The sequence below is a fragment of the Solea solea genome, chromosome 17, assembly GCF_958295425.1.
Source record: "Solea solea chromosome 17, fSolSol10.1, whole genome shotgun sequence".
Classification (NCBI taxonomy): domain Eukaryota; kingdom Metazoa; phylum Chordata; class Actinopteri; order Pleuronectiformes; family Soleidae; genus Solea; species Solea solea.
Genome location: NC_081150.1, coordinates 2,197,469 through 2,211,051, shown reverse-complemented (window position 1 = coordinate 2,211,051; position 13,583 = coordinate 2,197,469). Strand labels below are relative to the sequence as shown.

At 38.8% G+C, this 13,583-nt stretch overlaps 1 protein-coding gene across 1 annotated transcript in view; it reads left to right on the top strand.

Annotated features, from left to right (window-relative positions):
- Positions 1-13,583, top strand: part of ube2j1 (ubiquitin-conjugating enzyme E2, J1) — a 50,305-nt gene that overhangs the window by 18,432 nt on the left and 18,290 nt on the right. The window contains exons 2-5 of the mRNA XM_058613830.1: positions 2,099-2,172; positions 3,694-3,825; positions 4,356-4,440; positions 12,785-12,890. Of these exons, the coding sequence (XP_058469813.1) occupies positions 2,099-2,172; positions 3,694-3,825; positions 4,356-4,440; positions 12,785-12,890 (397 nt within the window). The remainder of the gene's footprint in view (positions 1-2,098; positions 2,173-3,693; positions 3,826-4,355; positions 4,441-12,784; positions 12,891-13,583) is intronic.

Genomic DNA, 13,583 nt, shown 5'->3' with positions numbered 1-13,583 from the left:
CACTAGTTCTGACCGGAGAAGGTCGAATGTCCATCAATTTGTGTCATTCACATTTGTGTCCTGGGCCACACGGTGGTGTAGTGGTTAGCACTCTCGCCTTGCAGCGAGAAGACCCGGGTTCGAGCCCCGGTTGGAACAAGGGCCTTTCTGCATGGAGTTTGCATGTTCTCCCCGTGTGTGCGTGGGTTCTCTCCGGGTTCTCCGGCTTCCTCCCACAGTCCAAAAACATGCAATGTGGGGATTAGGTAAATTGGACACTCTAAATTGACCATAGGAGTGAGTGTGAGAGTGAATGGTTGTTTGTCTCTATCTGTGTGGCCCTGCGATGGACTGGCGAACTGTCCAGGGTGTACCCCGCCTATCGCCCGATGTAGCTGAGATTGGCACAGCACCCCCCGCGACCCTCTGGCAGAGGATAAAGCGGTAGATGATGACTGACTGACATTTGTGTCCTTTTGACACACTAATGGAGTGATTGACATGCATTTGGTGACAGGAGCTTAATTCTATTGTCAGAGGATTAAAATGAAGTGTATTTGGCCAATGTAAGCTAGAGCTATGGCCCTGTGTACCTGAAGACCTTGCAGTCATTGAGTTGCCATTACACCTTTTGTTTAGATCAATAGTGACAGGTAAATAAAATGAAATGGGTTTAATAATTCAGCAGCTAAGAAATCTCAAATGTGCCAAAGTGGCATCTCTTCACTAAAACCTCTGTAAATTTACGCTGCTTCACTTCAGCAGCATCAGTCTTGCACTAACTAATGTCCACATGTTACACAATGTCCTTGTGTTTTTAAGCTGCTATTGCACATTTTCAAAGGTGATATTTAATTAAAAATGCAATATTACAATTCTTTAGGCGAGGAAAAAAGTCCTTAATTTATGCTGGGTTCCATCTGCATTTATTCTGATACAATGGTATCAACAGTGATGCTTACACTTTTAATGGACTCTCTCAAGTGTTATTCTTATTTTGATACCAAGATAATTCACATAGAGCTTGTAATTGCAAAGATATTCTCTATGCACTATTTTGGGCATGTCATTTTCGAGCAGGGCCCCCAAAAAAGGATAAGAGGATATTTAAGGCATTTTAGCCCTCCTGTCATTGTTTACTTAATGACATTTATAGGCAGAAAATGTTTAATGTTTACAATTCTTTTTGACATATAATTATTTACAGTTTATATTTTACAACTGATTACTAATTTTTCTTGGTTAATACTTGGAATTTGATTTGCAACACAGTTTCATGTCACTTTAGTATTCATTGTGTAACATATTTCAAACATAAAGAAGCTATTGCTTATTTTTGGATCAATAGATGAGTTGTTTTGGTCCAGAAAATTGTGAAGAATGTCTATTGTTTTTTCCCCTACTTAAAAATGTCCTCAGATTTCTCCTGTCCACCAAACAAACTCTGTCTGATCTCACCTACAGACACAAATAAACCAGAACATACTCACATTTAAGTTTCATTAAAAAACAAACAAATTGATTGGCAATTCATTGAGGTTTTAATTAGTAGTAGCATAAGGTACATCCAAAATTGCAGCCTTTCCAGTTTGCTAATTGCATTTTGTCCGATTGCAGTATCGATTTGAAAACAATTACCGTAGTCGTTCAGCCCTAATGAACTGTGTAGCTTCTAATCAAAGGTACAATCCAGATGGAGAGAAACAAGGCTTCACTTGAAGTCACAATGAGGAGTCAGAGCATTTAGCAAGCCCAGAATTAAAAGGAACACACTGCAGCGGGGAATAGCACACAAACCGCAGGGGGGACAGACCAAAAAAGAAAAGAACGATACAAGCCTTAAAAATGAGTGGAGGGAAGAGCACATAATTGCTTGTTTGTCCTCCGAAGATCATCTCTGTTGTGTTTATTAATGAGATTAAAGATTCTGGTCTTAAGTAGCTTGATGCACAGTTCTCTAATCACATAAACTTTGTGGATTTTGTAGAAAAGTGGCTCTTCTGCTGTCTGTCCAAATAATTGACAAGTGACCAGTGGTGTAAGCCGCCTATGATCATAGTTTACTTTGCAGCTGCTAACTTTATATTTTGTGTACTGTCGTTTCTTTTTGAATAACCAGCGGTGAAGAGGCTGATGAAAGAGGCTGCTGAACTGAGGGATCCCACAGAGCACTACCACGCCCAGCCACTGGAAGTAAGAGCATCACAGAGCATCAACCATGCTATTGTGCCTGTCAGTCTTTGTGTGTTGTGTCAAAAATAATTGATTTCAATCAAACAAAACTTACTGGTTCTAACAGACACTGTCACATCACCCCAGTTCGGGCTGCCCTGTTCATTGATTTTAGAATTGATTGAATTGAATTGATTTTAGATCCTCGAACAGGACCCTCCTTGTTGTTCCAAAGTGGAGGCTCAAATCCAGAGGAGATCAGTGAATTAGTGACATGTTTTAAAATCCCTCAAAATGTTCGTCTGGACTGTTTTGCTTTGCTTATTTTAACCATAAAAGGAACCAGAAAATGTCCTGTGAGTAAGTGCTTTTGACCAGTTTGCCAGAATAACTTCTAATATCTGGCAGTTATTTACAATTTACTGCATGTTAAAATACTGTTTTAACAATTTTAAAATGAAGAAAAACAAAAAGGTTTAAATACAAACAACAGATTTTGCATGTTAAATTTGAAATTTGAACCATATAAAACATATTTACAACAGTCTCTCAATGTGCAAAAAACAGGCCAAAAAATGGAAACCATGTACAGGTATTCTTCCTACTCTCTCCTCTCTGGCGACAAAGACCCTGGCCCTTTATCAATACTCAAGTACGCAAGTATGTAGGTTGAAGTTGCGATCAAACTTTAGTTACGTTAAGCTTGGGAACAACGGGAATCGCCAGAAACACCACAACACCATATTGTCACGATATTTAAGTCACAATATGATATAATCACGATATATACTCACACAACAGCTCTAGTGAGAGTGAGCACTTGGCACCATCTAGTGGCCTGAAATGTCAATTGATTTTTTTCATGCTAATTCACGTCAGTCAAACTTAAAGATAAGGGTTGATTCTAACACGTATTTACTTTTAAACATGGTATTTAACACATACCTTCCCTCTGTTATTATTAATTATAATAAAAGTTAATTTTATTTGTGTAGCAAAACAAAATACAGGTTCAATCCATCCATCCATCTTGCAGTAGGGCTGCAAGTAATTCCCAATTAATCTAGTACTTGTTTGGAAATGTCAGAAAATGTTGAAAAATGTTGTTTGGTGTTTACCAAACCTGGATATTATGATGTTCGTGAATGTCTAATTTTTTTCCACACACCAAACGATTAAGTTTCAGCAAGGAAGGAGAAGGAAACCAGCAAATATTCAGAAAACCCCAGAAAACATATTAGTACTTGCTAATTATTGGAAAAACACTCAAACTGATAAATCGTTGCAGCCCTAAACTGCAGTCTTTGCTATTTTTTGCAAATTGCAATTTTGATTTAAAAACCATTAATTGTTCAGCCCTATCAATATTTATAACTCGGTCTTCAATCATCTGACATATATCATAATAATTATCGATATCGCAGTAGAATAAAGTAAAAGTAGCCATTCAGGGTTGAAGTCAGTGTTGAATGTTACCACTTCAGACAGACATGAGGAATCACAGGGTTCTTGAAGTAACATTTCCCTCTCCTCCTGTCGCAGGATAACCTATTTGAATGGCACTTTTCCGTACGCGGGCCTCCCGATTCCGATTTCGACGGAGGCGTATACCACGGCAGGATCGTTCTGCCCCCGGAATATCCCATGAAGCCCCCCAGCATCATCCTCCTCACAGTAAGTGAGGCTGCCAAAGGCCGCTGCTCGCTCGCGTCTTGATTATTCCCCTCGCTGAGGCGGAGCAGGAAGGCATCACATCCGATGATCAAAGAGCGGAAAACAGACAGCATGTCATTTAACCTTCAGCCATTTTCTAGTTGCATCACACGAAGTGACAGTTGTCAGAATAATGCCTGGCCTGTCACCAAACTGTCAGCTGGATTTGCACTGCTTTTGTGAAACTAGGAGGTTGTGTGATTGTGTTCAGACAGATGGATGACACTTGCGCTAATTGCAGCCTGATAAAAGCCACAGTGCTCTTGCCTTGTTGTTGTGATAGCCTTAGGTATTCTTATGCATATGTCTTATTTCTTCTTTCACTTTGCAAACTCTCGCTTTTGTACAACAGCTGCCCGCATTCCATCATTCCTCATTCTTCCCTCAAACCACCATGTCAGTTTGCTTGTCATAATTTTTGGTAATGCATGTTTTATTCATTTCTCCCCTCCCACGTACTCATACCTTCTCCTTATTGCCTCTCAATCTAGCCAAATGGAAGATTCGAAGTTGGAAAGAAGATTTGTCTGAGCATCTCTGGCCACCATCCAGAGACCTGGCAGCCGTCCTGGAGCAGTAAGTATCCTCACTGATAACATCTTTTTTTTTTTCTCCCTCTGCAAAAGTTCTTCTGGAAAATAATAGGAGGCTTATACAAGGTAGAGCTGCAAAATGTGTTCACAGCTATTTCCAACAAAAACATGGATGTTCTTTGTAGTTTGCACATTGTTATGTGTCAGTACACGTTTTTGTAGTTGTGTCCCGAGGAGGATGTGATGTTGCCGTCCATTGTAGTGATAAATCACATGATTCTCAAATAAAAGCTAAGAGAAGTAAGATGACATGTCAGATATGGTGACAAATAATCTATTTCATCACTACACCAGACTCATGTCACTCTGCTGTTGAGTTTCTCTGTTTAACGTTTGAACAATGTAGATGCTACGGAAATGTGTTTCCTTTAAAGGAACAGCAGAAAGCGAGCCATTTGCGATGCCACTAGTTGTCTCTGAAACATGTCTGCAGGGCATTTCTGCTTCACTGATGGTCGATTATCACATTCAGCCCCAAAAGCCCAATTAATGTGTGGAATTTATTTTTCCACTTTAAATAAAGAAATGCACCCTGTCCAGGTCTATGAAGCAAACTGGGACTTATGAATATTGGCTATACAAATAGAAGTTGATTAATTGAAGAAGCAGCAGACTGAAGGCAGAATAAGTAGGAAGTGTTCTCTTTAAATGAGCAGCAATAAACAAAAGTTATAACCAAAAACAGTTAAGCTGCTTACATTTATTTGGTGCAGTACTTGTTCAGTATGTGCCTCATGACTGCATGTCCATTTTAGCACAGATGTCAGGCTATGTTTGAGTTATTGAATAGGCTGGATAAGACCCTGTTAATTACCAATGCAGTATAGGGCGAAGCAATATTGAAACAAAATTTGATCACAATATCATTTGATACTGAGATCATGATATAAATCAAATCAGTATTTCCATCAGATGTCTGTCAAGCGTTCTCTTTGACAGTTATGTGATTAACAGACAGACATTCCTTGCATTTATTGATATTCCATCTTCCATATCCATATATCTAAAGTTTTCCCACTAAATTCTTTGTAAAATGTAAAAAACAAAGGCCTTTGTGTGTAACTTTTTTCCTCCTATATTGTTGTGTTTTTGGTTGGTCACTGCAAAGTAATGAATATAAATGGAGGCAGAAGAGCATGTTTTCTTGCTTTTTTTTATGTGTGAAGAAAAAAACTGATTGAAACTTTGTTTCTTTCAAGAGCTTATTTTCACTTTTTTTTTTTTACTGGCACCCGTCCTGTAGCCGAGTTCTGCTTTCATGTTTCCTCCCAGCATGGGGGTTCCATCACTGGGAACTCGGTGGGAGACGGTGCATCTGCCTCAAAGCCTTTTTCCCCCGACTGGTTCTGTCCCATAACTTAAAAAATACTTAAAAAAAAGAAAGAAAAATAATTTAAATAAGAGACAATGTTTGCGACAAAGGGTCACGTGGCTGGCCGTGCCTCGGAGATTTGACAACCCCTTCTGCGTTTCTTAAAATGCTGTGTCTCATCATGTTTGGATCGACCGCAGGAGGCCTGCCTGAATAATTACCCCCAGCTCTGAACGTCACAGTTGGGCAGCAGTGATTCCCACTGCTCTTGGTTGCTGCTTTACTTTGTACGTCATGCCAACACGTTTAATTAAGTGTGGCCAAGTAATTCAAACATTTCCTCTGATGTCACTGCGGAGGAGATTTCACATTTTTACATATTCCTACTTGTTTAGATACATATGTAAATGTTCTTCTTCATAAATATGTATATACATTTTACCTCGAGCACTTTTCCCTGGTTTGTTTGTATAAAATCATTAGGATCTGCAGAATGTGTTAAGGTTTATTCTTTACTTAGGTTTTGCCATACATACATGACTTTTTATACAGAATGATACTTGCACAGCTTGTCAAATAGGAACGGAGTGGCTGGTGTTTTGTATACACACCCCCTCATATCCATTCCTCTCTCAGAAACAAGACTCAAAAGGTTATAGAGCTGGCATTTATCTCCGAATACGCACTGCTGTTAATAAAGTAAAAAGTGCTGCATCTTTGACAACCTTCCACTCTCACTTTGATTTTCCTGGCTTCCTAATTTAATGACAGTCGGTCCATATTCATGCAGTGATTCTTCATCTCCGCACAGACTGCACTGCAGTTGCATAATTTGACAAGATGTGTAGCCAACTGTTAAAAAAGGGGGGGAAATGTTTATAAGTCAAAGATTTTTCCAGGAGATCCAGTTTGTTGTTGAAGACGCTGCGGGCAAAAACTATTTGTATTTGTCGAAAAAAATGAATTATTCAAATCCTCGATAAATCACTATTTAATTAATGTCCACTTTAGCACTGGAATGGTTTTAGAGTCGCTTCACGCTTGTACATGAAATCTAAGGTCATTGCATTTATTTATTTATTTTTAAATTCCACTCCATAATAAGATGATAATGAGATGTAGTAATGACTAAAATGGTCTGATGGTGATGAATACTCCAAATGAGTATATTACATGGACTAAATGGAATCCTGATTATGTTTGGAGGTGTGTTCTGGTTATGCATCTGTCCATGTAAATAGTAATATCATGAATCTGAAAACCAAGAAAAATTATCCTTCATCATAGAAAGCTTCTCAAACAGCACAAAATTGCAGGTAAAATTGTCATATGCCAAGAGCACAGTAGTACATACACCATCCCTCAAATGTGGTGGTAATTTCCCTCTGTGCAGCTCTTGTGGACTTCATGTCAGAATATTGGTCACTGCCAGGTGTAGAGAACACAGTGTTCTGCCACTGCTTTTACCGTGTGTTGTGTTGTGTCTTGCTTTTTATATAGTGCATTTTGGGGAACATTTTTCATTTGTTTATCGCTGATTTAATTAAGACCCTACCTCTGGCAAGCCAAGTTCAATAACTGCGATGCACCACAGGAAGTGCTGGGGGCAGTAGACCCATTTCTTCCTCTTACTGCTTTCTGAACCAAAAAAAGAAGAATGAATAGGGGGAAAAAAGAAGGTTTATATCAATAACAATAACTGCCTCACTCCATGTTATTCCAGTTATTACACAGCTTAGAAATAGAAAAATATTGATTTAATTCATTGATTACGAAATTGTTTTTTCTTTAGTAAACTTTTTTAGTAAACCCATTTGGCTTATGGGGTTGAAACTGTGAACATGCTAATGTTGTAGGCAACATTTTGGAAACAGTTTATTATTGTTTATTCACACTGGGGGCTTATCAGCAGTATATCACACTGCTGTGAGGAGGTAGAATTAAAAAGAAAAGAAAAGATCTCCTGGTTCAGGCTTCATTTTCGATTGAGAACAGTACCTTTACTCAGTAGGCGGGATGTGGACGTAGAGCGTTGTATCGGTGCATCGACAGCGAAATCTCTGACAGAACCGGACTCAAAGATGTGCAGCCATCTGCCTCGACTGGTTGGGGGTGAAAGGAAAACTGGGGGACAGAGGAGAGGTGGGGGACAGAATATGGGGAGAGAAAGGGGGAGTTGAAGTAGAGACAGAAGAAAGAGGCCATTGATGATTTTTATTATTGTGTTATGCACCAATATTTAAACATACACATCAGCGAGCCAGAGTAGAACACGAATCACAGCCGACGCTAAACAAATAAACCTTCCTGGCATTTCGTTCCAAACTTTAGAAATAAAGGTCGCCAGCTTGTATATATTCAACTTTAACATCCATTCCATTTGTCTGCAAATAAATGCCAACTAAAAGCCAGGTTCATGTGTGTTTGTTTATTTATTTATTTATTTATTTATTTATTTAAGTCTCCGTTGTTCTCCTCGACTACGGTCTTTTAGCTAAAACAATGGAAGCTGTCTCCTTTTCATACATATTGAATATAATATTATAAAACTATTCAATTGTGGCTTGTGAGTTGTCTCTGATGAGTTACACATTTGTAGGGATTTGGGTTCCCTTTGGTAGAAACAGGTGGCTGATGAAGCAAGGAAGATTATCAGCCTGCCCAACCATATGCTTCCATTGGAATTCTCCCTACAGTGCATCCCTGACGAAAAGGAATCGCTAATTCCACTTCACTTGTTCCTTCTGCAATTAGGCTGCTAAACGCAGACATTACTTCTTTTAAATTAAGGTCATTTGAATATTTAAGCATTTTTAATCTTTTACTTATTGCTCATTTATTGTTTTTTTTTGCTGTTTACTGGTTTATTGTTATGACTTTGTTTCCCTTGACATTTAAACATTTAAACTGTTGGTAGAGTTTGTAGAGGCTGGATGTGTGTATGCACTGGGAAGCTGCAAATGAAGTGTCCATGTGGGTTCAACAAAGTTGTTTGAATCTGAAAATCACTGTACGTCTGCAAACGTAACTACGTTGTGGTAAACAGATATAACAGACCACGGAATGTCGCTATTGACCAATTACAATCAAGTATTCAACCAAGCTGTGCAACAGGTCATGTTGGCATGATGGCAGTGGATTACAGAACATTTTTATTCATGTTAATAACATTACTAGGGTTTATTCTGAATAAACAGACATAATTGTGACTTTCACACTTTTTTTTAAGTGCCAGTCATTTCCCCAAATATATGAGAGTCAGACACAGTTCAGCTTTTTATATTATACTAGTGCAGTGCCCGTGCAAAATCTATTTTTGTGTGTGTTTTTAGTAATTGTTGGTTTGGTGTGTTTGAGTGCTCATTGTTACTATTACACAGCAAAAGTTCAGTGACATTTTTATTTGTGTATGGTATAAAGCAGATACTGATACTATGGGAAATGTAACTACATGGTTGCATAACAGTTGGTTGCTTCTCACTGGGATGCAGAGCTAGAGTTCAGTAGGGTGACAGCTCCAGGAAAGAAGCTTCCTCTTTACCTGCTGGTTCGGGTGCGGAGAGACCTGTAACACCTCCCGGAGGGGAGTGGGATAAACAGTCTGTGGTTGGGGGCCACTGCGTTCGTTCTCTGCCTTATCTGCCATGCAGCGTTACTTGCCAGTCAAGCACTGTGTTCATCACCCAAGTGCCGCCTTGTCAGTGGCTGCATTAGAGCGGTGAAAGCCAATGTGTGCTTCTTATACCGATATATTTTGCATTACTTATCCAAACCACGTCAAACTTGGCACTGCACTTATTCGTACCCGTAGCAAGACACCTGTTTGAAATCAGTCGGATCATCGGTTTGAGAGATATGTGAGTCACACACACACACCCGGACGGACAGACAGACATTCCTGGAATTTATAGATAGATTATTCTCTGAGCTTTTTCAATGGATACACCCACCCTAAATTTGAGTGTTTTGCCTTAAAACAAATATCTACTGTATTATAAAAGCGTATAATGCACTAAATTTCAGAACATTTACTTTACTTACTTAATTTCTGTGTTGACTGAGTAGGACAAGACGGACTGATTGAAGAGACAGTGCTCCATAAGGCACTGCAAAAAACGTCTCTCGAGACAGATGCTTGTTGTCATTACTTTTACTAAGAATGTGGGGAAAATTCACAAACCATGAAGTGTGTGGTTCTTTGGTATAAAAATAAAATAAAATAAAATAAATGGTGCCTCATATTGGTTCAATTTTGCCATATACTGACATGCATGCGGCACGGTTCCAACATCGAGAATGCAGAGCCAACACAGCAGAGGAGTTAACTGTTAAATTGTATGCCGTGATTGTTTTACTCTCACTGATAAGCTGTCAAAGGAATGCCAGTACAAACATTAACATTATAAGTGGAAATTGAATAATATAGCATGACATCAAACATAATCACCTGGCATTGACAGCTTCCAGGTTGTCCAGATGCTAATGCTGGACTACAGTAAGGGGCTGTCCACACAATTTTTTTTTTTTTTTTTTTATCATATTGGTGTTTCATCCACACAGAAATGACATTTTGGCAGCTTTGAAACATCATTATCTGGAAAAGTGGGAAAATGGTGATGTCACGTCATGCCATTATTGGGTGTACGTTGTTTGACAAAAAGAATAGAAAATCTTGTCCGAAAGCTTAGTCTGGGCTGAGTAGTGTTCGATCTGAACATTAAACGTCACTTGAATAGGTAACGCTTGTCCTGGAATATTTGCGTAAAGTGATTATATTGGCTGTATATTTTGGTACTGACTGAATGATGAAAAACTCTAGTGTCAGTCCTCAATACTCACTTACAATAATTCAGGACACATTTTTACTATACAGGGAGTTTTCATATGAATTAAAGTTTTTCCTCATATAGATATATATAGATAGATGCAGTTAATGTGCAGCGCAGCATCTGAAAAGTTACTCTGTGAGTTGCATCAGGGCTATATCCATCATTGTTGGGCATATGTTGCAACCACACACCACCAGCTGCAATCTGTTCCTTTCAGAGTGCTATGTTCTGGTTGACTGGATGATGTAGTGGCTACGTCCTCTCTTATTGGCCTTTCCCTGTGTCCCTCTGCTCACCTCAGCTCTATTTCCTCCTCAGTATACTCTGAGGAGGAGACTGATATGGTAAAAGTCATACTGAAGATTGTGTAAGAGGCTTCTTGTCATCAGCACATTTCCTTTTCCTTCTTCAAAGTGTTATGACTTTAGGGAGTTACTTATTTGCTGTTTGCTCACAAACGGGTAAAATGTCCTGCTCTAATTATCCAATGAGAACATGCTTATTGGTTAGGATTTTGAGATGGCTGCCACTATACAAACACTGCATCTTTCACCTTTAACGTGCTTTTGTTTTTTTTTCACATTAAATCAGTCGTATACATAATCATTACGATTATATTCACAATCGATTAATCAGTCGAGTATTTTCTTGATTAATTGAGTAATCGTTTGGTCCATAAAATGTAGAAAAATATCGATCAGCGTTTGTCAAACCTGGAAATTAGTGTTCTCAAATGTCTTGTTTTGTCCCCAAATGAAAATGTTAATTCAGTTTTATTGATTTCTTTGTTATGTGGAGATAAGAAACCAGAAAATATTCACATTTAAGAAACTAAAACAATCAGACATCTTGTTTTAATAATGAAAAAAAACGATAAATCGATTATCAAAATAGTTGACGATTCATTTAGTAATCGATTAATAATGGATGATTCGAGTAATTGTTTCAGCCCTATACATAATGCTGTCTAATGTGTGTGCAAAATACCATGTTGAGTGTTGCTATCGACTGGTATTGCTAACAGTTCTGACTTTAAACTTCCCATGTAAATGCAGTATAACAACTTCAAATATAAAGGAATGGTGAATTTACTGAATGAGAAAAAAATGTACATGTATTATTTATTTTAGTATAAAGAAGAAGCTCTGCCGTTGTGCACTTTCACTCGAGTAAGTGAATGCACCACCAGTTCGATTTAAAACTGCAGAATTAAATCATACAACTCATCAGGAGTTGACATATCCCTTGGCGCACAAGCCAAAAAAAATACAAGCAGGGGCAACTTCACCATCTGATAAACTTAGTTGTGAAGTTTCATAAAAAAAAAAAGCGTGTACCTGTTTTTCAAGTTCTGCTCCAAATATCTGTGTAAGTGTCTGCCACATCCTTTATTCGGTTTATTGGATCAACTGGAGCACAGTCAAACCCCTGACCCTGACCATATTGTCAACTGTGTCCCCTTCTGTTTTTGAGGCAATCGAAGAAGGTTCCCCTGCTTCACGCAGAGATATGAAGGCAAACAATGCCTGCAAAGAACAGATAAACAAATGCATACATGCATAGATATAACAGGAATTAAGAAAGGAGAGGGAGTGGAGGAGAGGGTTGTTTTTATTTCATCACTGGTTTTTTTTTCTCTTTCATTTATTTTTTTTATTATTTTTGACACACTGGAACACACACATTCTCCTCCACACACAAATTGCAATTCAAGTCACTCAGAGCGATTAGCATACTTTGTCCTCCCATATTTAATTTTTTGTTTGTTCATTTGTCTTGTCTTTCATCTTTATTACTCTAGGTCTGTATGTAATTTGTTCACCCTCACAGTGTTGTTTATGTTTTGTATGCCTCTCGTCTGTTTGCTCACCTGTTTTGTGCTGCTTTTCTTAACAACAACAACAACAACAACAACAATAATAATAATAATAACAATAGTATTAAAAATAGGTGTCCCCTTTCACCTGGACACTCGTGTCTGCTGTCCTCACAGGCACTGTGGTAAATCCCGGCTGATGCTCAGAAAACAAAGCACCATTCTCACTTATGTAACATCAGTTCTGAACAGGACAACATGAATCAGCCTGTCTTGTGATTTAACCTCCTCTGTTTTTAACAAGCAATGTTTAACATGCTCTGGTTTTACATTTTTCTTTATCTCCTCTTTGTTTGTCTTTCTCCTCCAGTCCGGACTGCCCTAATAGCTATAATCGGATTCATGCCAACAAAAGGAGAGGGGGCCATAGGATCTCTTGATTATACCCCAGAAGAAAGGAGGACCCTGGCCAAAAAGTAAGATCTGGTAGATGAAAAGCTTTCCGGTGTTTACTCTCTTGCAGAGAATGTGTTCTGAATCCATTATTATAGCAAGAGAATGATGTGATAATGAGGTGAAATGCGTGTGCATGAGTGGTGTGGAACCGTGCGTGTCCCATAAAGGATATGATCTCGCAGGTGAGATTAGCAAACACACAGGCTGAGGATACGATCAGTGCTAGCGCTACATACACACTGAGATGGCATCAACCCAACCAACCCTGCCCAAGCATGTAACGCAACCTGAGCCAAGGAGGACGTGGCTCCTGCTAATAACTTCCCAGGCACAATAGAAAAGGAGACTGTTCAAGCCAGCCCAGGCATTTCTAGATGACAAATTCATTAACACCATAATATCCAGTCTCTAGAGGAAGCATGAGTGGGCACATTGCTCCTTATTTCACACTGCATTTCCCTCAGAGAACATGGTACAAAGCCAGTATATGAGAGGCTCCAGCTAAAGGCACTCTTCTATTAGCAGTTGAGACGGGGTCTTGATCAGCTGGCTGTTTCATTAGCACATGGAGATGAGAAAGACACTAAGGCACACTTTGCTATAAATTCATAGCTGCTTATCTCCCTGATGGAAAACTTTTTTTCCCCCTCTTCTCAGTGTAAGGCTGAGGCAGCACTTCCCTTTGGTTTTCTCATCTCCTGTTTCTAGCTCCC